Here is a 24,531-nt window from a genome sequence, read left to right as displayed (position 1 = left end):
TCGATGCAAGCAGCCTAGCTGAGCTTAGAGTGTGTTTACTTTAGCGTCGGTAGATCGGTGGATTGTAGATACCGTAGATTAATCCACCGGTGCGTTATTTTCCAATCCACCTCTTTTTAAGGTAAATAATCCGGTAGATTAGAAAGACCGTGCATCGGAAGTAGCCGCCTTAGTAATACGTGTCTATCTCGTATTCGACGTACTATAATTAGGCGCTAAATAAAGGTCGTTATTATATAGCAATTGCTCGAGAATAATAGCGCCGAAGAAGGCTACAATAACCGCTTCGAAGAAGACAATAACAACGCCTTCTAAGCAGAAGGCGGCGGTTACTAAGACGCCTATAAAGAAGAGAAAGTTAGTACTAAAGGACTCGAATAAGGATAAGGATATAGGTAGCGAATTTCTAGAGATTGTACGCTAGTAACCGGAGTATAAGGTGTATTTCTTAAAGGAGGTAAAGAAGCTAAAGGATAAGTAACTATTAAACTATAGCAATAGCTTCTATTTTAAATACTACTATAGAATTGCGGCGCAAATAAGTATAAACTTTAAGCTCTATTTTAAGTAGGAAGGCTCGAAGGCTCGGTAGCGGACGTTTAAAGAGAAGTATTATCCGTATACTGCTTATTTAAAGCATATAAGCAGCTAGAATAGACATCTACCGAAGCCTAGTAATAAAGAGGTTACAAATAAGCACTTCTAGAAGTATCTAAAGTATAAGCAATAGCGCGACGAGGCATTAGAGTATACGGAAGAGCTCTTTAAGATTATTAAGCTTAATATTGCGAGCGGCTACGAGGCAGGTGTCGGCGCTAACCTAGCGTTAGATAGTAATAAGGATATAGCGGCAGACGACGATAGCGAAGATAAGGAAGTAAAGATAGCGGAAGAGGGTAAAGGTAACGAAGTGCCGCTACTAGAAGGCATAATAGAGGCCGATCGAGTAGCGCTCCTTAAAGCCGATATTAACGGTAAATTAGACCTATCTATAATATTAGAAATAGAAGTCTAGGTACTTGTTACTACGCGCTATACGAAGGCTAATATTACGAAGAAGGCAGCGGCGAAGAAATAGGCGGAGTTAGATATAGCTAGAAAGGGTAAGAAGGATAAAGACGCCCTACTTACTATTATTAAGAAAAGCTAGATTCTACTATAATAGACCTTCTCTACCTTCCTAAAGGCTTCTCGTAACGACGCTAAAGCAGCTCGAGAAGACGCTATTACTAAGTAAGAGCGAGAGCGCGAAGAGCGTACTACTAAGAAGGTAGAGGCTAAGAAGAAGCGTATCGAATACAGGTACGATATTAATACTAGAGACGTTGCTAATCGCCTTATAGATAAGGATATTCTATAGAGCGTTAGTAAGGCAGACTGCGCTCTTCTTACAATAGAAGTAGGTAAGCCTAATATAGGGCATATCGCTATTATAAGGAAGTAGGTACGTAATAAGAAGAAAAGGGAGCATTTAGATTAGTATTTCCGCTAGGTACTATAGGATATTAAACCTAGACCGTAGCTAATTCCTAGTATAAATAACTACTATTATACTAAGTATCCGTCGCCGTCGAGCTTTTATATTCCGTATAGATACGGTCGGTAGTAGCTAGTAGTATTATTATAGAAGGGATAGATTGTAATCGCGGAAGAAACATATTTTAAGCCTATCGAGGCCCGGTTTTCGGTAGAGAGTTCTATAGGTTAGGATGCTTTTTCGTCGGAAATGTAGCTTAGGGTCTATACTATTAATTTATATAAAGGTATTATTACTTTTTGCTAGCAAAATCGTCGTTACGTACGAGGTCTATATTTATAGCGAAAGGATATCCTAACGACTCGAACTTCAATTCTAGCCTTATAATACTAAGAATCTAGATAGCTAGACGCACTCGAATATCGAAGGAGAATAAGCAAATCGCTAGCAATAGTTAAATATGTCGGTTTAAACCGAAAAGCAACGAATACGAACAAATCTTACTAAGTTCCTTATATAATCCGATTCCTGCCTATTCGCTACTATATTAGTAAACTATTCTACGACTTCTGCGATTCTCTATAACTAAAACTCGGCCTCCTAAACCTCCCTCTCGTCTAAACTATAGTCTTCTAGGTATTGCCTGTAATCGTCCTATATATTCTACGTAAAGGCTTTACGATAGCGCTAATATAGATCCTTATTATCGGCGGTAACGCCTGCTAATTCGTCGTCCTTATTAACCTCCGAAGGGTAGACTATAGTAACTTTAGGCTTACTAGATAAAGGCTATTGTCTATAGCGAAGGATAAAGTTATAGAGCACGAAGTAGGATATAATAAACCTAGACTACGAGCGTATCGAATACCGCTCGTAAGGGCCTTGTTTAATAATATAGAAGCGCTTCTATATTATACTAAACAATCGCTTAACTATATTACGAAGCTAAGCGTAGACCCCGTAGTAGTTCGGTTTCCGAACTACTAAATGTATATAGTTTAGTTTCTTAGCGGTATCCCTCCGGTTTAGTTCCGGTTTGGTTTTTTGCCCCGCTAGTCTAAGCTAGTTTCTAAGCAAACTGCGACGACATACGACGACCTCGGAACGAGTCCGGGACGCGACGGGGGCCCTATATTGTACACGCTATACGATTGCATCTATGTTTCGGGCTATTTGGACGTGTTTTAGGATAGGTTTTTGTCCGTAGCCGGCACGTAGCCGGCAAACCGGTCCGTGCACCGGTTTCTTAGTAAACTAAACTAAACTAAACTAGAATTTCGGCTTAGCAAACCAAACCAAACTAACCCGGACTACTGCGGGGTCTAGCTAAGCGTAACAGAGGTTATATAGCTCTTCCTTATTAACTAGACGCCTGCTAGTAGCGGCCTGTTCTCGAAGGTAGTATCTAGTCCTTTTATATAGTACGAGAAGCCTCTTATCCTTAAAGGAATAGCCGCTATCTACTAAGTACTTCTTACTAGTAGGAACGATAAAGTCCTTCGAATACGCCTTCTTTAATACCTAACTATTATTTCTAGCGCCCTCGTAACCGATAAGAGTATAATAGACTACTATATCTAAGCTATAAGCCGCTATTATATTCTATGCGATATAGTTCTTCCTATAGCGATAAGGGCCTTGCTAAGACTATAGCACACTTACCGGAATAAGGGTGCTATCTATCGCTCCTATAACGTCCGCGAAGTACTTAAATTTGCTAGCATCGCGGCTACTAATTAGCTTCTTATAAGGCGATAGGTCGTCCGGTAGTCGTATATATTCGTCGGCAAGGTAATAGAGCGTAATACTAACTTCTTTTAATACCCGATTAAACGTCCGTATCGAGTGCTAATAGAGCCTTCTTAGGTCTAATATCGAGCGGTTATAGTATACGAAGTCTATATAAATTATTACCTTCTTAGCGACCGTTATATCGTTCTTCCTTCTACGATATCGAATAAGCGCCTTCTCGTCTAACTCTTTAATTAAACTCTTTAGTACCGGCTGCCTTAAACCTATTATATTATAACTCTCCTTCGGCGGACTATATAGTACTCGAAATACCTTATATCGACCTTTCTTCGCCTACGTAAGCGTCTGCACTACGCCCGCTAGTTTATACTATTTCCTACGCTATTTCCGCTATAGAAGGGTAACGAGTATCGAATTCTAGTAGCTAGCTATTATATAAAGCAATATACCGATCCGTTAATTACGCGCTCTCGAAGAATCTATAGTAATAGTAAGAGATAGTAATAATAAGAATATAGGCAAAGAGATAGTGTTTCTAGGCAAGGAACGCGTATAGCGCGAATCTACCGAAAACGCGGTTTAAAAGTGCGTTTTCGGTAGACGTATATACCTACTAAATATAGCATACCGCACTCGGACGGCGCTATAGTAATTAATTACAATCCACCGATAGTATCTACCGGAAAACAAGGTAAACAAAGAGGTAGAATAGGTAGTGGATTGTAACCGGTAGAAAATCCGGTGGATTGCGCTATATAACTAAATCCACCGGCACCAAGGTAAACACACTCTCAAGGAAAAGCTCTCAGCCCTTCCAGCACAATGCTGCGAAGACTCAACACTCAACATCACAATCCGGCTCTATCGATCGTTGATCTCGGATGGGGATTGGGAAGTCGTCCAGCCGGTGCATCAAAACTATCGAGTCCTTCATGAAGTCGAGAAGCGCAGCCGGGAGACAATTGAAACACTTTACACCGAATGGGCTGTGGCTGTTCGCGAAGCAGAGCTTCCCAACTGTTCCCAGGGCACATATGAACCAGCTACCAGGTTCTGCCTTGATGTTCGTCGTCCGGCTGATGACGAGGAATTCCGATTCGCCTCAGAAATGGAACATCGCGGTCTTCATCGGATCACAGCCCTATTGAGGCATCGCTTCAAAGCGTTCGGCTCGCTTGAGGCCGTCCTCATCAACGCCGCCTGTTGGTGCATCCTGGCCGAGGCCGAGAAGCAGGTGGCCCTTCCACGAGGCCAGAGCTGGCCAAGGTTGCGTCAGTCGTGCGCGCAGGAGAATATCGATTGGCAAAGAGCGAACTGGAGGAATCCAGAAATGCAGAATGCAGTATTTGGTGGAGGCGATGCACCAACTTATGAGCAAAGACTGACTATGGACTTTGATCCGAACGCCGTACATCAGCGAGGTTGTTTCAACAAGAAGTGTCTGAAGCTAGCTGCAGAGCATTGGGACGACGAGCACTGGAAGGACACATCATAAGAGGCGGCGTATTGATGGCATATCTTGTTGGGTATGTGAGCCAGTCCACGGAATTGGTGGACGTGGCCGCAGCGCTGCGCCGGTCTGACCACCGAAATCGCCGGTCTGACTACCGCGGTGGTTAGGAACCTTAAATCACAAGGGGCTAGCCGAGGCTTGGTCTAATTAGAATGCGAAACTATCAAGTAAGCCTACTATAGTTCTAATAGAATTCAAATAAAATTTTATAAGAGATAAGTAGTTTTTTATTTTTTTATTTTTATAGTGTTGCTATAGGATAAAGATTCTTAAAAGGAATAGAAATAGGATTTAGAAAGGATTCGGAAAGGATTTAGAAAGACTTCAGAAAGAATTTAAAAAGGATTCGGATAGGAATTAAATAGAATTTAAATAGAACTAGCTAACTTATAAGAGGAGTAATTAAATAGGTATATAGATACGACGTAGTAGTTAGATTTATTATATAATAATACCTAAAGATGCTAGGCACACGGTTACAGTACGAAGGTATCGTAACAGTTATACGGTACAAAAGTTAATACATTCTCTAAGGTGCCGCGAGGCAAGCTATCTATATAATAGTCCTACTATTAGTAGCAATAGCGACCGTAGCGGTCGATAGTAACCGCTGCCTGCTATCGTATATGCAATAGTGTTATATCGTAATAGCCTCCCCCCCTATAAAAAAGGTCGGCACTGTCTATAGTATTCTAAAACAAAGGTCCTTAGTAGGCCGTACCGTAGGAAGGTTTAAGGCAAAAGAGCGTAATAGCGTCGTATAAAGGCTAAGCCTAAACAGTATACTAGAACAGTAATGCTAGGTACAGAATCGTATCTCTCTAGTAATAACTACGTCGGTTTTATACTTGCTTATTACGACAGTTACGAAGGGCGTCGCGTAAGCGAGTAGTCGGGTAATAGTACTAGGAATGCACCTATAGGATCCTAAGTATAGTCGATATTGTACTACTAGTAATTCTTATTCGTTACTATCTTATCGTACTTAAAAATAGTATTACCCTATATAATACGCTCCTAGACGCCTAAAGGATCGAAGACTAGATCGGTAGAGGCTGTCTTCGGCAAATTATAGAACTGTAGCGTTAGCGCGGGCTCTAATCTATTAGGGATAGTACCGTCCTTAAGCGTCTAGATATAGGCAGTAAAGGTAGATAAGGCGTATACCGGATCGATCTAAGTTAGCTAGTAGACTAGGCTAAAGTCTACTAGGTATTAACGGTTAAGAAGTAGTAAAGGCATGCCTTTGCCCTTATTAGCGGTATAGGTACCGTTCTAGTAGCGACCGCTATCTATAAGCTAAGCGTACTATTCCGTACGCGACGTATTAGTAGCCTTCGTATCCGTAAGCGCCTTATTAGTATAGAGGGCGGATATATAGCCCTCGCCGCGAAGCGTATAGGCGTTACGGACCGTAATATACCGCTAGGTATAAGCGACGACGTCCTAGGTAATAGCTAGGCGACCTAGGTTGCGACGGTATAGGTAGGGTAGGCTACTAGAGTTAAGGGAGGACTCGTACTACTTATAGAGCTATATAGCCGACTAGGCACTAAGCTCTATACCGATTAGTAGTAGCTAAATAGTGTAATCCTTAAGCTAGGAGTCTAGTAGAGGTAGGCGCACTATAGAGAGTCGTTCGGTAGCTACTATCTATAAGAACTAGACTTCGCTATAGGTAGTTAGGTCGATCTTATAATACTTTGTCGCTCCGACGTGTTCGCTAATAGGTCGCTTACTTGTCTTCTAGTATTCCTTACTATAGTCGCGGTAGGATACATCCTTACCGTTCTTGCTACGCTTATATAGGACTAGGTAACCGCCTACTATAATACTATCCCGATGTTCCTTCGAGACGAAGCGGTAGAACTACTCTTATACAAGGTCGACCGTCTATAGGAAGTATAAGATAGCGCGTACTATAAGACCGATAGCTCTATTACGGATTAGAGACAGTGCTAGCTAGAATCGTAGGTCGCCGGTATAAGTGCTTAAGCTAAGGAAGTTCTCGCGTAAGCGGGTAATGTTTGCTAGGAGTCGGTACTACAACTTCGTATAATAGAAAGTAATAGTTAGTAGAAAATTCGTATCGAGGTTAGCTAGGTTAGGAAGCTCCTTTAATTCGCTCGTAGTTATAAGCGCTACGTACTCGCTAAAGCGTATCGCGTAAATCTCCTACTACGTATCGTAACCGTCCGAGTAGAGGTCGGTCCTAAAGATAGAGTATTTACGGGCGTAATCGTTGTTTACGATTCGGAAGGAGTATAGTTATATAAAGAGTAGGCTTTTAAAATCGGTAACTAGCTTGCCTATATACTAATGCAATTCGCGTAGAATCTAGAAGCGCTAATCGCCCGTAGTAAGGTATAGATAGTATAGGTAATACTAAAGCCTTACTAGATAGTATTCGACGAGTTACTTATATAGGCGTAGGCGAAAGAGGTTAGGCAGTCGACCGTCTACGTCCTCGGCGTATACGTTATATACGAGTTTCGCGGCCTAGATAAAGCGTGTATCTTTAGCCTTATTACGCTCTATAGGATTAGCGGCGATTAGTATATCGACTTTCTTATTATAGTCCTCGTATTCTACGTACTACCGGATTGTCGCTTATTCGAGTGTCTCGTTAGTACGAAGAAGATGCTTATTAATTAAAGTCTAGCGCAAGCGCTACTCTTAGAGCCGCTATCGCTCGAACTTAAGTTCTTTAGAGGAAGGGTCTAGGTATTCTTCGTATACCGACTCGATCGGAGTAGTAAGTAGCTTAGGGGGAGCTAGTACGGGCGCTTATAGCAAGCCGTTACTCGGCGCCTACGTTAGAGAGGCTAGTACCTATAATAGCGGTAAATTAGGAAGGGTATACGCTAGTAAAGATAGTAATTTTAGCGAAGCCGGTCGGTTTGCGGGTATTGTTAAGGATAGTACCGATTCTAAAGCCGAAGGCGCATAAAGAGGCTACGCGCTAATAGGATTAGTCGGGCCGCTTTCTGCACCGTTAACCGGGCTACTAGACGCGTAGGCCGTAGCGTTACGGTAGAGGGCAAAGAAGCTAGGCATAGCGTCCTATAGCTTCTCGGCCTCCGGAATCCTAACCTCTAACGCTTTGCCCTTCTAAACAAACTCCTATTTACCTAAATAGTGCGGCGGCGGGTCGCCGTTATTAATAAAATAGTCGGCTATAGCCTTATAGAGTACTCGACCTGTCTATCGGCCCTCGCCTAATAATACCTTCGCTAATTCCGTTAACTATTTCTTCTTCGTAGTAAGCGCTATAACCGCCTATATAAACGACTTCCTATCGAAAACGTAGTCTAGATTAACCGCCGCGATAACCGCCGGTACGTAATATTTTAGAAATAAAAACCGTCTAATATCGGAGAGTAGATAGTCTAGATTCGGAAGCACTATCGACAGGTTAGCGATAGTCTAACGCTACGCTATACTAAACTTACTATCCGGCGTTCCCTACGATTGCGGCCGAGCTATTATATCGAGCGATTCCTAATCGGACTCGTCTGCCTTATTAGCCGGGGGTAACGGTACTAAGCTTGCTATTAGCGTTTCGTTAATGCGACTACGACCTAGGAATAACGGTGCGTATCGTTATAATAGTCGTCGGCCGGCGTCCGTTAATGCGTAGTATAGCTCTATATCGGATCCGTCCTCGGTAAATATTAGGAAAGGCCGTACGTGCCTATTCTCGGCAGTATAGCTTAATACTATCTAAATCTCGCTAGTACTTAAGCTACCGTCGGTAGAAATAAGCTATAGCGCCCTACGAAAGATCTATCGGATATTGCCTTCTACTATAGCGAGAATTATAAATCCTTCTAGCGTCTACGTTAGGTTAGTACCGTTTTCCTCTAGCCGCGGTTATTACGGGTCGAGCGCGGCGTTATCTATCTCTCTACGATGCTCGCCGATCTAATCCGCTATTATATCTTCTTTACCTACCGAATCCTTTGTCGAGTTTTCTATATCCTCTAGCTTAGGCGTAGCCGTACGTGTCTCGACCGTAGCGCTAGGCGCTATATCCTTTCTATTCGCTATATTCTTAAGCTTAGCCGCGAGTATAGGAACCTCGATCGAAGGGTCTACGTCTGCCTCCTCTCTACTTATTATATCCTTAGCCCTAGCCGCGATTATAGGAATCTCGATCGGGGTATCCGAGGCTATATCCTCCCTACTTATTACATCCTTAGGCTTCGGCGTAGCTATACGATTCTCGACCGTTTTGTCTAATATTGCATCTTCCTTATCCGTTATATTCTCTAGCTCTAGCGCGGCCGTACGACTCTCGACCGTAGTATCTAATACTATATCCGCCTTATCTATTAGGTCCTCTAGCTTAGGCGCGGCCGTGTAATTCCCGACCGTAGTGCCCTATACTATACCCTTATTGCTTGCCTTACTCTCTAGCTTAGGCATAGGCGTTAAGCCGGTAATAAATAAGGACTATCCGGCCGATCCTAGACCGTCTAATAGTAGCGATTCCTCGCGAGGAGCGTTAATCTTACTATTCCCTATCGCGGTGTCCTAAGGGTCTCGATCCTCGCCTCTACGATATTCCTTAGCTATTGTTCCTTAGAGGAGGTCGAACGTATCGGCCTTATAGTATAGGCGAGACGCGCGTTATAAATCCGCCTCGAATAATATAACGTTTAGGCGCTTATATTATAATCGGTGCTATAGAAATTTTTGCTAAAAAGCTACTGCTTTACGTTCTCTACGACGGACGCAGTTATCGCGCTTAAGGGCCGTTTCTATTCGTCGTCGGTAATTAATAGAAAGCTCTCTTATCGTAGGATACCGGAAAGATCGATACTAAATAAGGAATAGCCCGCGTCTACGTATAACGGTTGCCTAAGTAACGTAGTTACGATAACGATATAAGGGTACGCCTAGGCGGATTACGACTCCGAAGGAGGAGTCGCGCCGTAGAGTCGTATCGATTTGCGACGAACTGCGAGGGATTGCCCGGCCTCGCCTTTATCGGCGGAGCTAGCAACCTCTAAAAAAGGCTAGCGAGCTCTCGTCCGCTTTATGTTAGAGCTAAAGAGGCTATATGTAATTAGTATGTAATTAGGCTAAGTAAAGCTAGGGTCTTAGTGCCTTAGGCAGGGCTTAGCGCTTAGCGTTAGGCTAACTCTCCTACCTTCCTCCCTCTCCTCTTAGATCCTTATCGAATACTACTCGTTCCTACTACTACCCTATCTACCTGCTAATATACCCTTCTTATATAGTATTCGATCTACCCTTTAAGGGCAGTAGCTAGATAGTCCTTATTTCAAGCTTTTAGCGGTATAGCTACGAACAAGACTAATCTAACTATATTACGCCCGAAGAACGGGACCTATACGTACTATTCTATCGAAGCAACCGTACTAATTATTAAGCAAGGCCTTCTATACGACCTATTATACTAAGTCAATCGTACTAGACCGATACCTACTAATTCCGCTATATCCGCATCTTAGGGGCTAATAATACATTATTAGTGTCGCCCCTTATAATAGCCGGTTTATTACGAAACAACAACCGTACTACCGCTAGTAGCGCTAGCAACGACAATGCTAGTAGCATAGTGCCTGCTAAAGCGCCTACTAAAGTGCCTACTAGAGCACCTACTAAAGTGCCTCCTACTAAAGAGCCTACTAAAGAAGAACCTGTAATTCTAGGTAACGACCTAGAGTTGCCTATTAACGACATTCTTAACAACATTGTTAATCGACGATATAGCTAACTAGCCTTTAGCCCTTAACTATTAGGGAGACTTTAAGAAGCCACTTAAAACAGGCTTACTACCCTACGTTAAGAACAACAGCTAAAGGATAATCTCCTCGAGCTCCGTCGCCTTTAGGAAGCCCCGACAACTAAACTAATAGCGGGACCTTCTTTACTACCCGTTTTAGTCTAAAAGAAGGATGCTAAACTCAAGGACTGTACCGTGTTTAATAGCTCTAGTCGGAAGCAATACAATAATTACATTCGTAACTGCGAGCTTAACTAGCGCAATGCACTAAGAGCGCTGCTAGATAACTACTTATTAGTCGTCTACGCTATGCAATACATTAATAGCGACCTAAAACGCACCTAGGATAACCACTTTAACTCCCTTACTAATTAGACCGCTGTTTAGTAGCAAACCTATAAGACTATTATACTAGACACCCTTAGAAACCCTATACTAAGGCAATAATATACTTAGGACCTATATCTTCGAGCTAAATAAAAGACTAATCAATCGGCCCGCTTATTCGAGGCCTATTTAAAAACCCTTAAAGACGACCTTCCGCCTAAGACTAATTCTATATAGATCTCCGAGATACGCCTAAAACTTAGATAGGAGCTTATCCTCGAATTGGACCGTCGCCGTATATTCGAACAAGCTAATCTAACACGCATTTAATTTATAGTCGAAGTAGAAACAGCCGAACGGGCTGTTTAGCTCTAATAACGACTAGAATCGAGGATCCGACTAGCTAGTACTAACCGCGGCAATCGTAGTAGCCGCGGAGGAAACTAGGGTTCCTACTATAACAATAATGCTAACAATAGGAATAGTAACAATAACCGTAGAAGAGGCCGTAGCCGCCGGCTATATAGAGGAGGCCGCGATAGGGGCCGTAGAAGGGGCTCGTATCCCTATAGTACTAACCGCTTAACTAACAACAATAGCTACGGCAGTCTACTAACCGGATTGAAGTGCTTCAATTGTAATAGCACTAGCTATCTACTAGGCTAATGCGACAAACCTAAGGACTAGGCCCGAATTAATCGTACTTCCGCTAAACACCGAAAGCACCTCTTAGTAGCTAACGCTACCCCTATAGGCTAACCTTCGAAAAAAGAGTAAGCGCCGCACTAACTGTTAGCCTTGTACGGCGTAAGACTATCGACATTGTACTAGCTATAACACGCTCCTACCTTGTATAGGATACGAAGGGCACTACCTACTAAACTAAGGTTATACTAGATCTAGGAAATTCAGTTAGTGCCCTTATTAGCCATCGCCTAGCTAAGCAATTAGACCTTCGACAACTGCCGAAGACTAACCTACTAACCCTTGCTTAGTTTAATAACGCTCGGCACTTAACCTATAGGGCCTACTATGTTCCTATAGCTCTAAAGGATGACCTCGGAAATGAACGCCTACTAGACTTCACTGCCTACGTAGTAGATATAGACAACCTGTATAGGGGAGCTACTATTGTTATTAGCAACCCTGTTCTTAAGTACTACGCTGTAGCTATAGACTTAGGGATTTAGAAGTAGCGATTTAGAATCGCTAGGAAAGAGGACATTAAACACATTAATGTTAGCGAGTGTCCTAATAATATTAGGGTCCTGTTTATTAGCAACCTAATACTAGCCTCCGCCTTAGCTAATCCGACTGCCGATTTGCTCGGTAGTAATAACGATGAACCTATGCCCCCTAATAATCCTAATTAGCTTGCTCGTATACTAGAGCCTATTCGAGAGACCTATATTAATGTATTCAAACATCACCTAGCATCGACACTGCCTATATTCAAGGAGACGGATTATAAGATTAACATTATAGAGGGCAAGGAGGTTCCTTTTAGCCCCCTCTACAACCTTAGTAAGCGAGAGCTTACTATATTGCGTAAGTACCTAGAGGAAAACCTAGCTAATAGCCGCATTCGGTATAGTAACAGCCCTGCTAGTGCCCCTATCCTGTTCGTACTAAAGAAGGATAGTAGCCTACGCCTATATGTCGACTATCGTAGGCTTAATACTGTTACTATTAAAGACCGCTGTCTACTCCCCCTTATTAATAAGACCCTCGATCGCCTTTCTAGGGCTTACTACTACACTATACTAGACATTAAGGATGCGTACTATCGTATCCGCATTCGTAAGGGGGACGAATAGAAAACAGCCTTCCGTACTCGCTATAGCTATTTCGAATACTTAGTTATACTATTTAGCCTAGCTAATGCCTCTGCAACATTCTAGTCCTATATCAATCGAGCCCTTTTAGGCCTATTAGACTATCTCTGTGTAGTTTACTTAGATAACATCCTAGTTTACATACATTTACCTAATATTGCAGAACACTAGGCCGTAGTGCGCAAGGTCCTCGACCGCCTACGAGCCTATAAACTATATTGCAAACCTTCTAAATGCACCTTTGCTGCTAAGGAGGTAGCCTTCCTTAGCTTCCTCGTGTCGACTAAGGGTGTTAAGGCTAATCCTAATCGGATTAAAACTATTACTAAATAGCCTAGTCCTACGTCTATTAAGGAACTATAGTCGTTCCTCGGCTTCGCTAATTTCTATCGTCGCTTTATTAAGGGCTATTTACGGCATGTAATGCCTCTAACTAAGCTTACTAAAACTAAGGCTAACCTAACTAGAGAGTTCAAATAGACTAATAGAGTACAAGCCGCTTTTAACGGCCTAAAGCAACGCTTTACCGATGTCCCCTTGTTGCACTATTTCGTACTAAGCAAACAGATCCGAATTGAGACTAACGCTTTACAGTTCGCTATATTAGCTATTATGTTATAGTAGGCTAATAACACCTACTAGCACCCGATTGCCTTCTTCTCGAGGAAGATAATTAATGCTAAGCGTCGCTACGAGACCTACGAGCAAGAGCTCTTAGCTATTATTAAAGCCTTTAAGTACTAGCGCTACTATCTCGATAGTGCCTAGCATACCATTTAGGTCTATACGGACTATAACAACCTCCGTAGAATCACGAAGGTTACTAGAGTTATAGGTCGACAGGCAAGATAGGCCGTCTACCTCGCCGGGTTTGATTTTAATGTGTTATACTAGCTAGGCGTAAGTAACCCTACCGATAGCCTATCGAGGCGACCTAATTACGACAGCGAGACCTAATACATTAATTCTTTGTTTCTAACCCTGTAGTATAAGATTGCTATAGCCCGTGTTATTAATAAGTAAGCGTAGGATAAGCGGACTTCCGGACCCCGCGGCGACAACAAATACTATAGCGGAGTTGTCGTTCTTCTAGTATACGTTAAAAGAAAGGACGTAGATCGCTCGAGCTATAATAACTCGATTAAAGACATTGCTATCTACAGTAATAGCCTATATAGCGACAGCACTGTAGAAGAGGTTGTAGTAGTTCCGGCTGCTAGTGCTATTAGATATATATAATGCGTACCTCGTTCGACAGTACGGGTGCTATTAAACGACCTTACAAATAGGGATAGTTAATCGTTTATAGATAAGCTGTTGCGTACTTAGTAGAGGGACGCCTTTGCTGTCGAGTGCATTAATAAGCTTATAAGTAGACGGGCGACTCGATCTAGTAAGAGTAATAACTAGTCGATCGACGACAAAGGTTACTTAAAGTTTAAGGGCAGATACTATATCCCTACTAAACAATCGATTAGACAAGAGCTTTTAAAGAGGCACTATAATAGTGAGCTCGCTAGTTACTATAGCATAGAGAGGTCGCACGAGTTACTATCGCGCATATACTACTAGCTAAATAGTAAGCGGCATATAAAGGAGTATATACAGACCTATATAGTATGCTAGCGAGTTAAAGCACTAAAGCACTTACTATTTAGCGAGTTGTCTTTACTCCCTATTCTAAAGAAGCCTTTTATAGAGCTTATAATAGACTTTATTATAGGTCTTCCCCCTGCTAAGCGAAGAGGAAGCAAAGACGTCTTTAACGCTATACTAGTTATTGTAGACCGATTTACTAAGGGTGCTCGCTATATTCCTGCTCGCAAGGATTGGACTGCTATTAATATAGTAGAGGCGCTATAGAGTAACATCTTCTACACCTATTAGGGAACCCCTAAGGGGATAGTCTCCGATAGGGGCTCGACATTTATATCTTACTATTAGAGCGAGATTTGCTTATAGCTAAGACTGAAGCATCGGCTATTAATAGCCTTCTATCTATAGACTAACGGTTAGACAGAGAGGCAGAATGCTACCCTATAGCAGTACCTACGCAGCTATATTAATAAGAACCCCGAGGATTAGGTTAACCTCCTATAGCCTATAGAATTCGTGTACAATAATAGTGTGCATTTATTAACTAAGATCTCGCCCTATATAGCTATAATAGGCTAGAACGCTGCTATGCTACAAGACCTACTGTCGCTCGAGGCCGAGCGTAAGGAAAGGGAAGCGCGTTAAGTACTAGAAACGCTAGCGGCAATAGAACGTGTCTAGAAGATGCGAGAAATCTATACTAAGATAGCCGAGAAGTTGACAAAGGCTTAAGAGTACTAAAAGACCTACTACGATAAGCGCTATATACTAATAACCTTTAAGCAAGGCGATATAGTTATACTTAGTATAAAGAACCTCCGCATCCGCAAACACCTATTACCTAACGGCAAAACAAGGCCTAAGCTCGCACTAAGATACATTAGCCTATTCCGCATTCGAGAAGTTAAGGGCTCCTCCGTATAGGCCTATTAGTTGTAGCTTCCTCCCTATTACACTATCTATAACACCTTCTATATATCCCTCCTTAAGCTATATTACCTACGCGAGGGGGATAAAGCACCTACTAAACACGAAGACATACTAGCGGATAGGGAAGAGCTATAGTCTATAGAACGTATCCTATAGCACCGGACTAGGAAAGGTAAGAAGGAGTACCTATTAAGATAGTAAGGCTATTTACCTAAATAGGACTTATAGGAAGCTAAAGGTTCCTTTAAGGACATAACCGAGTTGTTAGATAAGTATTAGACTAGCGTAAAGAACAAGAAGAAGGCTAAAAGCTTATAATGTTATTATTAAGGCCTAGGAACAATGCTACCCCCGGGGTGCTATTAAGCTAACTAATTAGAGGCAAGCAATTGTTAGTAGAGGATAATAAGACTATACTACGATAACGGATGCGCACTAAGCGTTAACAAACGCGCTATAACTGTTAACCAATCAACTGCTCTTTCGAGGATTCTACCTCTTTACTAATACGCCCTATAGGTCCCCCTTTTATTCTTTATTCTATCGAGGCCTCGAGACCTAAGCGTTCGACAAGGGCGACGTACGCGCGCGTACGAATAACGGTAATAAAGGTAATAGTGTCGCGCTACGAGCTAGTAGTGCGCCGGCGGCTAACGCGGCTATATTAGTAACGGTATTACAGAGTGTATTATTAGTCGAAGAAGGAAATCGAAAAGCAAGGTAAAGTTGGCGCTAAGACGACTAGCGTCGCTATTATTAATATTACTTGCTACTATTACTATACCTACGGATACAACCTTACCTATACTACGAGCCTAAGGCACCTTTAATTAAAACTTTGATCAAAACTTTAATTAAAACTTTAAGCCGCTTAAAAGATTGAGCGACTAATAGACTAACTAACTAAGGGCAAAACTATAGAGCTAAGCTAGCCGGGGTCGATCTTGCGGACAATAGGTTACTCCTCGATCTATCTAACCCTTTAAGCGAGGCGAACCTCTACTACTACACTTATAATAGCCTTTACCTATAGAAACTAGAAGAACTAAGTTTTTTGAAAAGATATAATTAGTTAACACTCGAAGGCTGCTAAACCTAACTAATTGGGGCTAGTGAAACTACGATAGTAAATAATAGCCCTCGTAGCAATAAGAACAACCCTCGGAAGCGGACAAACCCTCGGAGCGGACATTTCTAGGTCTGTTAGAGTAGACGCAAAGAACTCGTACGACATCACTTAGAACGGAGGCAGTGCTATAATACCTCGTACGTCTACCTATTATAGTAGGGAAGACGCGCTCGTATTGTAATTAGTCGAAGGCCCTTAATTCTTGCAGATACATATCACTTTATAGTTTATTATATATAGGGATAGCGTAGTTAGAAGTTAGACATTGTATTAGAAGGTGAGGTTTAACATAGTTACATAATTAGGTAGTTAAGTGTTTAATTTAGCGCGGGCTAAGCAGCTTATTAGACTTGCTAAGTTAGCGGCAATAGGGGTCGTAGAATATAGACAGGCTACGAGGGCGCGGCCTTTAGAAGGGAAGCATATATTAGAGCCAAAGAGGCTACACGTAATTGGCATGTAATTAGGCCGAGTAAAGCTAGGGTCTTAGTGCCTTAGGTAGGGCTTAGCGCTTAGCGTTAGGCCAACTCTCCTGCCTTCCTCCCTCTCCTCCTAGATCCTTATCGAATACTACTCGTTCCTACTACTACCCTATCTACCTGCTAATATACCCTTCTTATACTTTACTACTCTACGGAGGGTACGGGATAGTAGTATCTCCTCTAGAGGGTATATGTTATTATAGATTTTGCGTAGATTGTCTATATCTATTAAGTCGTCGATATTATACTATATATTATAGGCGCTCCTATAGCCCTTCTACTTTACTAGGTATTAGAGAACAGGCTAGCCTCTTCGGACGACGGTCCGTCGCCCGAGAAAGCGCTCGATTTCGTAAGAATCGCCCTCGTCGCTAGAACCTAGACTGTCCTTAGCTGCGATAGGCGGGGGCTCGTAATTAATAGTTCTCTCGAAAGGATCTAAGTCTTTAAGAGCTTTTTGTTACAGTTACTCGCGATAGATCGTTAAGTAACTTCTTATTACGTACAAGCCGAGGCTTCTTTAGAGAGGCTAATATAAGCGGGAGGTAGAGACAGAATAATTAGTATAAAGGTAATTCTAATTAGTAAGTAGGTAATATAAGTTAAACGCCTCGAGCTATAAGGGCATTCCGGCGTTCCTAAATACAAAGGAGATATCTTGTCTATAGTCGTAAGCGACGTAAGCGACGCTGTCGCTCTTAACCGCTCCTATCGCTCCTAGTAAGATAGAGCGATAGCTTAGCCTACTAGTCTTAGCGTCGCTCTAAGATTATATAAGGACTCTAACTAATTAGATCCGTAATACTATCCCCCTCCTTAAGCGGAATAGTCCCTTATTCCGGGACTTTCTAATTCTAACTTCTTTGTTATACTAAAGTTATCTAAGGATTTGTCTTCTCGCTAGCGTAAGGAAAATATCGCAAATAATATCCTCGCCGACTGTCTCGAAATGCCGATCCGCTGCTTTTATTACGAATAGGCCGGTAAACCCTATAAAGTCGATCTTCGTTCCGATCGCTGCTCCGAGTGCGCCCTATACGGCTAGTCCTATAATATACAAGTTACTCGTATAGAGTATAAAAAAATTCGGAAGGCGCGCCTAAAGATAGCTAAAGATCTTAAAGCGGCCGAAGAGGAGGAGGACCTCCTTACGCGGAAGCTTTTCGAGCATCGCGCAAAGGTCCGTCGCTTACGTAAGTCGCTACGTATAAAGGAGGATCGGGAGGTATAAGCTCTTAAGGTAGAGGAAGCCTCTATTTAATAGGCGGAGGAGCTCGAAAGAGAGCTAGGCTCTTCGCCTATAGAGCCGATAATATTCTCGTTACCTACTAACGAGCCGTTTCCCCTAGATAGCCGATTATAGATGTCGCCTTATAACTAGAGTCGTCTAGATAGGACATCCTAGCCTGTCTCTAAAATCTCTAGTAGGAGTGCCGAGAGTCTAGTGTCCTAAAGGTATGTATTTTTAATGTTTCCTATCTATTTTATCTTCTAGCTAGTTAGTCTAGTAGTATAATTCTTAGCTACAAAAGACATAGTTGCTAGGTACGCTATTAGAGTCCCCGCTCCTCGAGCTACACTACCCTAGGTCGTTAAGAACTCTAAGGCGCTATAATCGATAGGGTCTAAGAGGTCGTAGGTTTAATTCCTATACTAGTTATTTCTTTTTTGTCCGGTTTTGATATTTTTTGATTATCTGCTAACAGTTCTGCAGGTTTTCTTTTAGTTCCTAGGTGTTTTCTAAATATAGGTATCCTTTCTATTTAATAAGGTATTTCTAACCTTACTAATCTAGGATTTCCTCGACTTTAAACTTATTTCTTCCTTAGGTTAGAAGTGAAATGTTTCTTAATACGGTATTTCGGCGTCTGCAGGTTCTAGTATAGAGATATAGAATACTAGGTAGATTTTCGCGTCGTCCGGTAGTTTAAGTCGGTAATTAACTAGTCCTTTAGGCTTATTAATTAAAAATAGCCCGACTTTAACGTAGTCTAGTTTCTTAGTCGATCTCCGGGTTTTTAGATTCTTTGTTAGGAGGTAGACCTTATCCCCCTTTTTTAGCTAAGGTGCCATTTTTCGTTTAGCATTATATAGTCCCGTAATCTTTTCTTAAGACTCGGCAATTGCCCTTTGCAATTCTTTATATACCTGCTTTAAGTCTTCTAAAGCGACTATCGCTTTATCCGCGTATAGATGCTATAAATACTGTTCCCCGAATAGCTACGGATGTTTCCTAAAATTAGCGAAGAATAGTATCTCTTTCGTAGTCTTAGATTGTTAGTTGTTTAGTGCAAGTTATACTATAGGCAATAGCGATGCCTAATTGTTTTGTACGTAATTAACGTAGTGCCGTAAGTATACTTCTAAGGCCTAATTCTTAACTTCCGTTTAGCCGTCTATCTATAGATAGTATGCCGTTAATAGCTTGTGCTTAATTCTAAGTGTCGCTGTAAGCGTCTTCTAGTAGTTTGATATAAAGAGCTTGTCTCTATCCGTAATATAGGTCTTTGGAAATCCGTAGTATCGTATAAGTCTATCTAGTACGAGGTATCCGAGTTGCTCTGCCGTACTTGCTTCGTTAGTAGGAATGAAGTATATATATTTCGTAAGCCTATCGACTATAACAAGTATTATATCGTAGCTATGTCCTATAACCGGATCCTTAGACTTCGGTAGTTTCGTAATAAAGTCTATTATAACTTCGTCTTATAGTTTATCTAGTAGCGTCCTAAATTAGATATATCTATATCTAGCGTGCCTATTAGCCTTGTTACGCTAACATTATAGACATTTCTTAATATATTCTAGAACTCGTTATCGTATATATAGGAATCCGAAGCTTCGCTTAACTAGTTCTATTGTTTTTGAAACTCTAGGGTGTCTAATTTCTAGTCCGTCGTAGTGTTGTCGTATACACTCCGTAACTCGTTCCTTAGGTACTTAGTATTTCCTATATTCGATTGGAAACTGTTCTTCTGTATCCTAAAGAACTCGTATAATATAGTTAAATTCTTTTGTATTAGCACTAAGGCTTCTATCTTGGTTTGCCTTTAATATCTGCTACTGCACTAGTTCGTAACCCTCTATATAGTCGCTACGGCGGCTTAGTACGTCGGCTCGTCCGTTCTCGCGTCCTAGGGTATAGCGGATTTCGAACTTGTACTGTCCTAGTAGCTCCGACTAGCGGGCCTGTCTTCGGGTTAGTACTTTAGTCGTAGTAAAGTAAGTCAGATTCTTATAATTAGAAAGAATCGTAAGACTTAGTACTCCTTCCGCGTATACTCGCTAGTATTGCAGTAATGCAACTATTGCAAGTAGCTCCTTATTATAGATATTATAGTTCTGTTCCGTAGGTAATATCTTTCTCGAGTAATAGGCTACCGGGTATCGTTTCCCGTTATGCTCCTATATAAGGCATGCTCCTACAGCCCTATCCGACGCGTCTGTTTCTATCTAGACCGCCTTATTCCTATCGAATAATCGTAGCGTTAGCGTAGAAACGCATTGCTTCTTTAGTTGCCTAAACGCTTCGTCTTCCTTCGTGCTCTAGTTCTATTTCTTGTCTTTCTTTATAAGCTCTGTAAGAGGTACCGCTATCTTAGAGTAGCCCTCGATGAATTTTCTGTTATAGTTAGCTAATCCTAGGAATAATTGTACGTCTTTAACGCATGTAGGCGTTAGCTATTCCTATATTAACTTGGTTTTTTCTAGATCGATCCTGATTCCTATAGTGCTAATAATAAATCCTAGGAATTTGACTTCCTTCTTATAGAATTCGCATTTCTTAGGTGCAGTCTTAAATCCTACTTAAGTAAATCGTTTAAAGACGTCCTATACTATTTGTATATAGTCCGCGAGAGCTCCCTTAGTATAGACTAAGATATCGTCTATATATGCGATAACGTATACGTCTAGAAGGTCTTAGAGGACTTCGTTTATAAGGTCTTAACATAACGCTAGGGCATTTGTAAGTCCTATAGGTATAACTAAGAATTCGTAAAGCCTATATCTTGTTCGGAATACTGTCATCTATTCGTATCTAGCTACTATACGTATTACGTAAAACGCATCGCGTAGGTCAATCTTCGTATACTAGTCTAATCTAGTTAATCGGTCTTGCATTTCTTCGATGTTCGGTAGTAGGTACCGATTCTTAATTGTAATGTCGTTAAGTCGTCTAAAATCGACTACTAGCCGTTCTTCGTCTAATCCGGCTTTCGGAACGAACATTACTAGTAAGGCTGCCGAGGATATCGACTTCCGTATCTAGCCTTTTTCTAATTTCTCTTTTAGCTACTTGTCTAGGGTTTTAAGCTCTTTCTTAGACATTGCGTATAAGGGTCCCTATAGAGGCTCTTTCCTAGGCTGTAAGTGTATCTTATAATCCTATAGTTAGTATTTAGGTAAGGCTGCCTTGCCTCTCTCCTCTTTAAAGAGTCGCTTCTACTTACTATACTCTTTAGGAATATCTAGGTCCGAGATTCTAGTTTTATTCTTCGATAGCGTATAACTTCTATCCTTTCCGTAATTATTATTATAACCCTCCTAACCTAACGGTAGTATCGATCCGGGTTGAATACGGTTCTCCGTAATTCCTGTCGACGCAAACGTCTTACGAGTCGCCCTGCGTTTATTAATCTTATCTGCCTGCGAACGCTGCCGCTATACAGGTTGAATGCCGATTATACAGTCGCATTCCTTAAATGTAAGTACTCCTTTTCTCTAGTCTACGACTAGGTTATACTTTCTCAACTAAGGTATACCTAATATAATGTTATAACTAGCTATATTAGTAATATCTAAGACAATCTCCTCGTAGTGCTATTAGATAGCTAGTAGTAACGGTATCGTTTCTCGTTCTATACTAGGTAGCGGTAACCTATCTACTGCTATAAGTTTATACGCTCCTTCTCTTCTACTTCGGGTTGCGATCCCTCGGCGTTTAACGAATAATTCGGAGGCAAAGTTCCCGCTCGCTCCGGAATCTATTAATGCACTCGTCGGGTGCCCGTTAACGATAACTTTTATACGGAAGACTGCTATTAATGCTTAAGCGCTTTCGGTATTAAGGAACTCTCTTAGAACGCTCTAATCTAGAGAGTTAGTCCGTTTCCCGACTAATTAGTAGCCTAACGTTGTTCTAACTAGTTACGGATCCGTAGTCCTGCCGTTCGTGCTTCTTCGGTATATAATTTTTCCTCGAGGGTATCGTTGTATATATCCCGTCCCTGCGCTACTATAGCCTTTCGGTATTGCTAATTTAATCGCTAGACCGTCTAACGCATATCTTAAGTAATAATCGTCCTTTCGTTAGGTAGGACGTATCCGTAGGGCGTAATTATACTTCCTATCGGTACTCGCTCCGTAATAAAGTTATAGTACGTATAGTCTATAGGTATCCGGGGGTAATTCTAGAATTTTGCCCGTAGGCTTATCTAGAAATAATTAAATTAGATAGGATCGACCTTCTGTTATCCGTTAACCTTTAGAAACATTTCCTCGTATTTGCGTACTAGATGTAAGGCGATTGTTCGCGCTACTATAGGTGCAACGTAAGGATCGTATCGTCGTTAATCCTGAATTCGTCTTTACTTTCTTTATTTGTAGTTTCTTCCTCGGTATCTAGACTTCCTTCTAAATCTTCTTACTATTCCTCCTCTTGCTAAGAGGACTCCGGTACTTCTAGGATAGCTCCTAACTCCTCTCTAGGAGGGAATGAAGCTTCCGGATCTCGGTTTTCTTTATCGTCGGCATCTAAGCAAGATTTATTAATCGTTTCTTCTTCTAACTAGGATTTCGCATCTTCTCGTACGAGTCGCCTAATCTAAGGGAAGAATCCTACTTCTACTTTAGTAGAATAATAAATTTAGCATTAGTCGTCGTAACAGAATCTCTAGTAAAGGGTTCTATATATAGGTTCTTGTCGTCGTGCTATTATATAGATTTGTCGTAGCTCTTTCTTTACGACCTCTACGTAGGTCCTCGGCGCGTTATTAATAGTATTAGCTAGTAACCGGCCCCACACCTATAGGCCAGTTTTGAGCCTATATAAGAGGCCTCCTTCTATAGAGTAGACAGATTATTAACCTCGTATAGCACATTGTTTATGTTACACTTCTATAATGCCTATGTTGCAGGGCTCTAGTTATTAGCCTAAGCGACAGTCTCGTTATCCTATCTTACTAAACATAGCTGCCTATATTGCTATAGGTTATGTTACCCTCGGTAGCCTATACTATTGCTACGAGTAGTAGTAGTAGTGTTAGTTTCCGTCCTTTATTAGAGCCGAAGGTAGGGCTATCTCTTTATATCTAACAGGTTCGGGTATGTTAAAAGTAGTCTCTAGGCACGAATAGCTATAACCGAAGCGAGAGTACGATAAGAGCCTACGATACGGACGATACCGAAGTATCTTAAGGGGCCGTTACGACAAGCAGAGAAACCTCTTAACGAGGGCATCGCTTTAACTCTAAAAAGCTACAAACCCTTAGGACTGTTACAGCTTAGGGCCTAGTCTATAACTATAGCTAGCTTCTAAGGACTCGGCTCCGGGTCGAAGACCTATTTAGTACCGCTTACTCGAGATAAGCCCCGCCTAAGAAGGAGATAGACTAATTACCTATCGGCCTTGCTTAGTTTGCTAAGACTATCTATACGATAGCAATTTCTAGATTATAGGTCGGATGCCTAGACAGTTCCCCTATTAACCGGATAGACTGTTTCGGGATTCGCTACCTCGTTCGGACAGTGCTTAGCCTTCTACTAGAAAAAGAAGGTCCCCGCCCCCCCCCGCCTAGCTAAAGGAGATACGAGCTAGTTTCTAGGATCTAGGTATAAATAGAGATTGTAGTCTCTCCCTCCGAGCGGCTTTCGTCTAATACTAAACTTAGCTCCTAGGGGTATATAGGCGACCCCTAGGAGGCTAAACTCTAATACTACCCTAGGGGTAATATTAGAAGAAAACAGCCTAGTATACTATTTTCTCGCATAGCAATATCGAAACAAACCAAACCTACAATATATACTAAAAACACTTTCCTATAGTATTTTATTTCAACTACTTTATAATAATCGAATAAGCTCTAGCGAAAGCGAGCATTACGAATTAGCGGAATCTTCGGAATCTAATAACCTACCGGACCCTATTAACGAAGAAATCAGACGACGACTAGTTATTATAAGCGCTATCGAACTAGGGGCTGTTAAGCCTTCTACGCCCGAGGCCCTCTATAATATCGTTATAAAGATAATTTAAGGGCAAACTAACCTTCTCCGTTAGAACAGGCGTCGCCCGCTAGAGCCGAGAAGTAGTAGAAACCCTTTGTTCGAAGGGTAGAACGCTACGGCGCACGTAGAACGCTTTAAGGACAACTTAACCGAGTATAGACTCGAAGAGGAGTCGGACTAGTACAAGGTCCGGTCCCTTACGAGGACTACTATTACTAAGCTTTACCGAACCCTTAGAACCCTAGTTAGCTACCTAGAAAAGGACGACAAGTCTAATACCGACTAGGAGGTCTTCAAACAGGCCTTTATAAGGGAGTATCGGGATCGCGATAGCCGTCGCATTAAAGGTAGTCGTACGTAGCTTAAGAACCTCTATATAGAGAGGCGTACCGAAGATAACGACCTAAAGGAGTACGTCCGCGAGTTTGTTAAGTTAGCGGACGGTATTAACTAGTAGGACCTCGAGAATTCTTAGAGAACGAGGCTGCTCCTTAAAGGGTTGCCGTAGTCT

At 41.7% G+C, this 24,531-nt stretch overlaps 1 protein-coding gene across 1 annotated transcript; it reads left to right on the top strand.

Moving 5' to 3' along the window:
• Window positions 1-2,636: 2,636 nt before the first annotated feature.
• Window positions 2,637-4,893, top strand: MYCFIDRAFT_171677 (uncharacterized protein; the record flags this gene model as incomplete). The annotated part of the gene is made up of 6 exons (XM_007925104.1): window positions 2,637-2,656; window positions 2,696-2,710; window positions 3,963-3,970; window positions 4,009-4,650; window positions 4,677-4,841; window positions 4,874-4,893. 6 exons carry the CDS (start codon window positions 2,637-2,639, stop codon window positions 4,891-4,893), a joined length of 870 nt encoding a protein of 289 aa, XP_007923295.1.
• Window positions 4,894-24,531: the final 19,638 nt, after the last annotated feature.

The sequence above is a fragment of the Pseudocercospora fijiensis genome (genome assembly GCF_000340215.1).
Source record: "Pseudocercospora fijiensis CIRAD86 unplaced genomic scaffold MYCFIscaffold_2, whole genome shotgun sequence".
NCBI lineage: Eukaryota > Fungi > Ascomycota > Dothideomycetes > Mycosphaerellales > Mycosphaerellaceae > Pseudocercospora > Pseudocercospora fijiensis.
The sequence above is the reverse complement of the archived record's forward strand: the minus strand, read 5'-3'. Positions and strand labels throughout refer to the sequence as shown.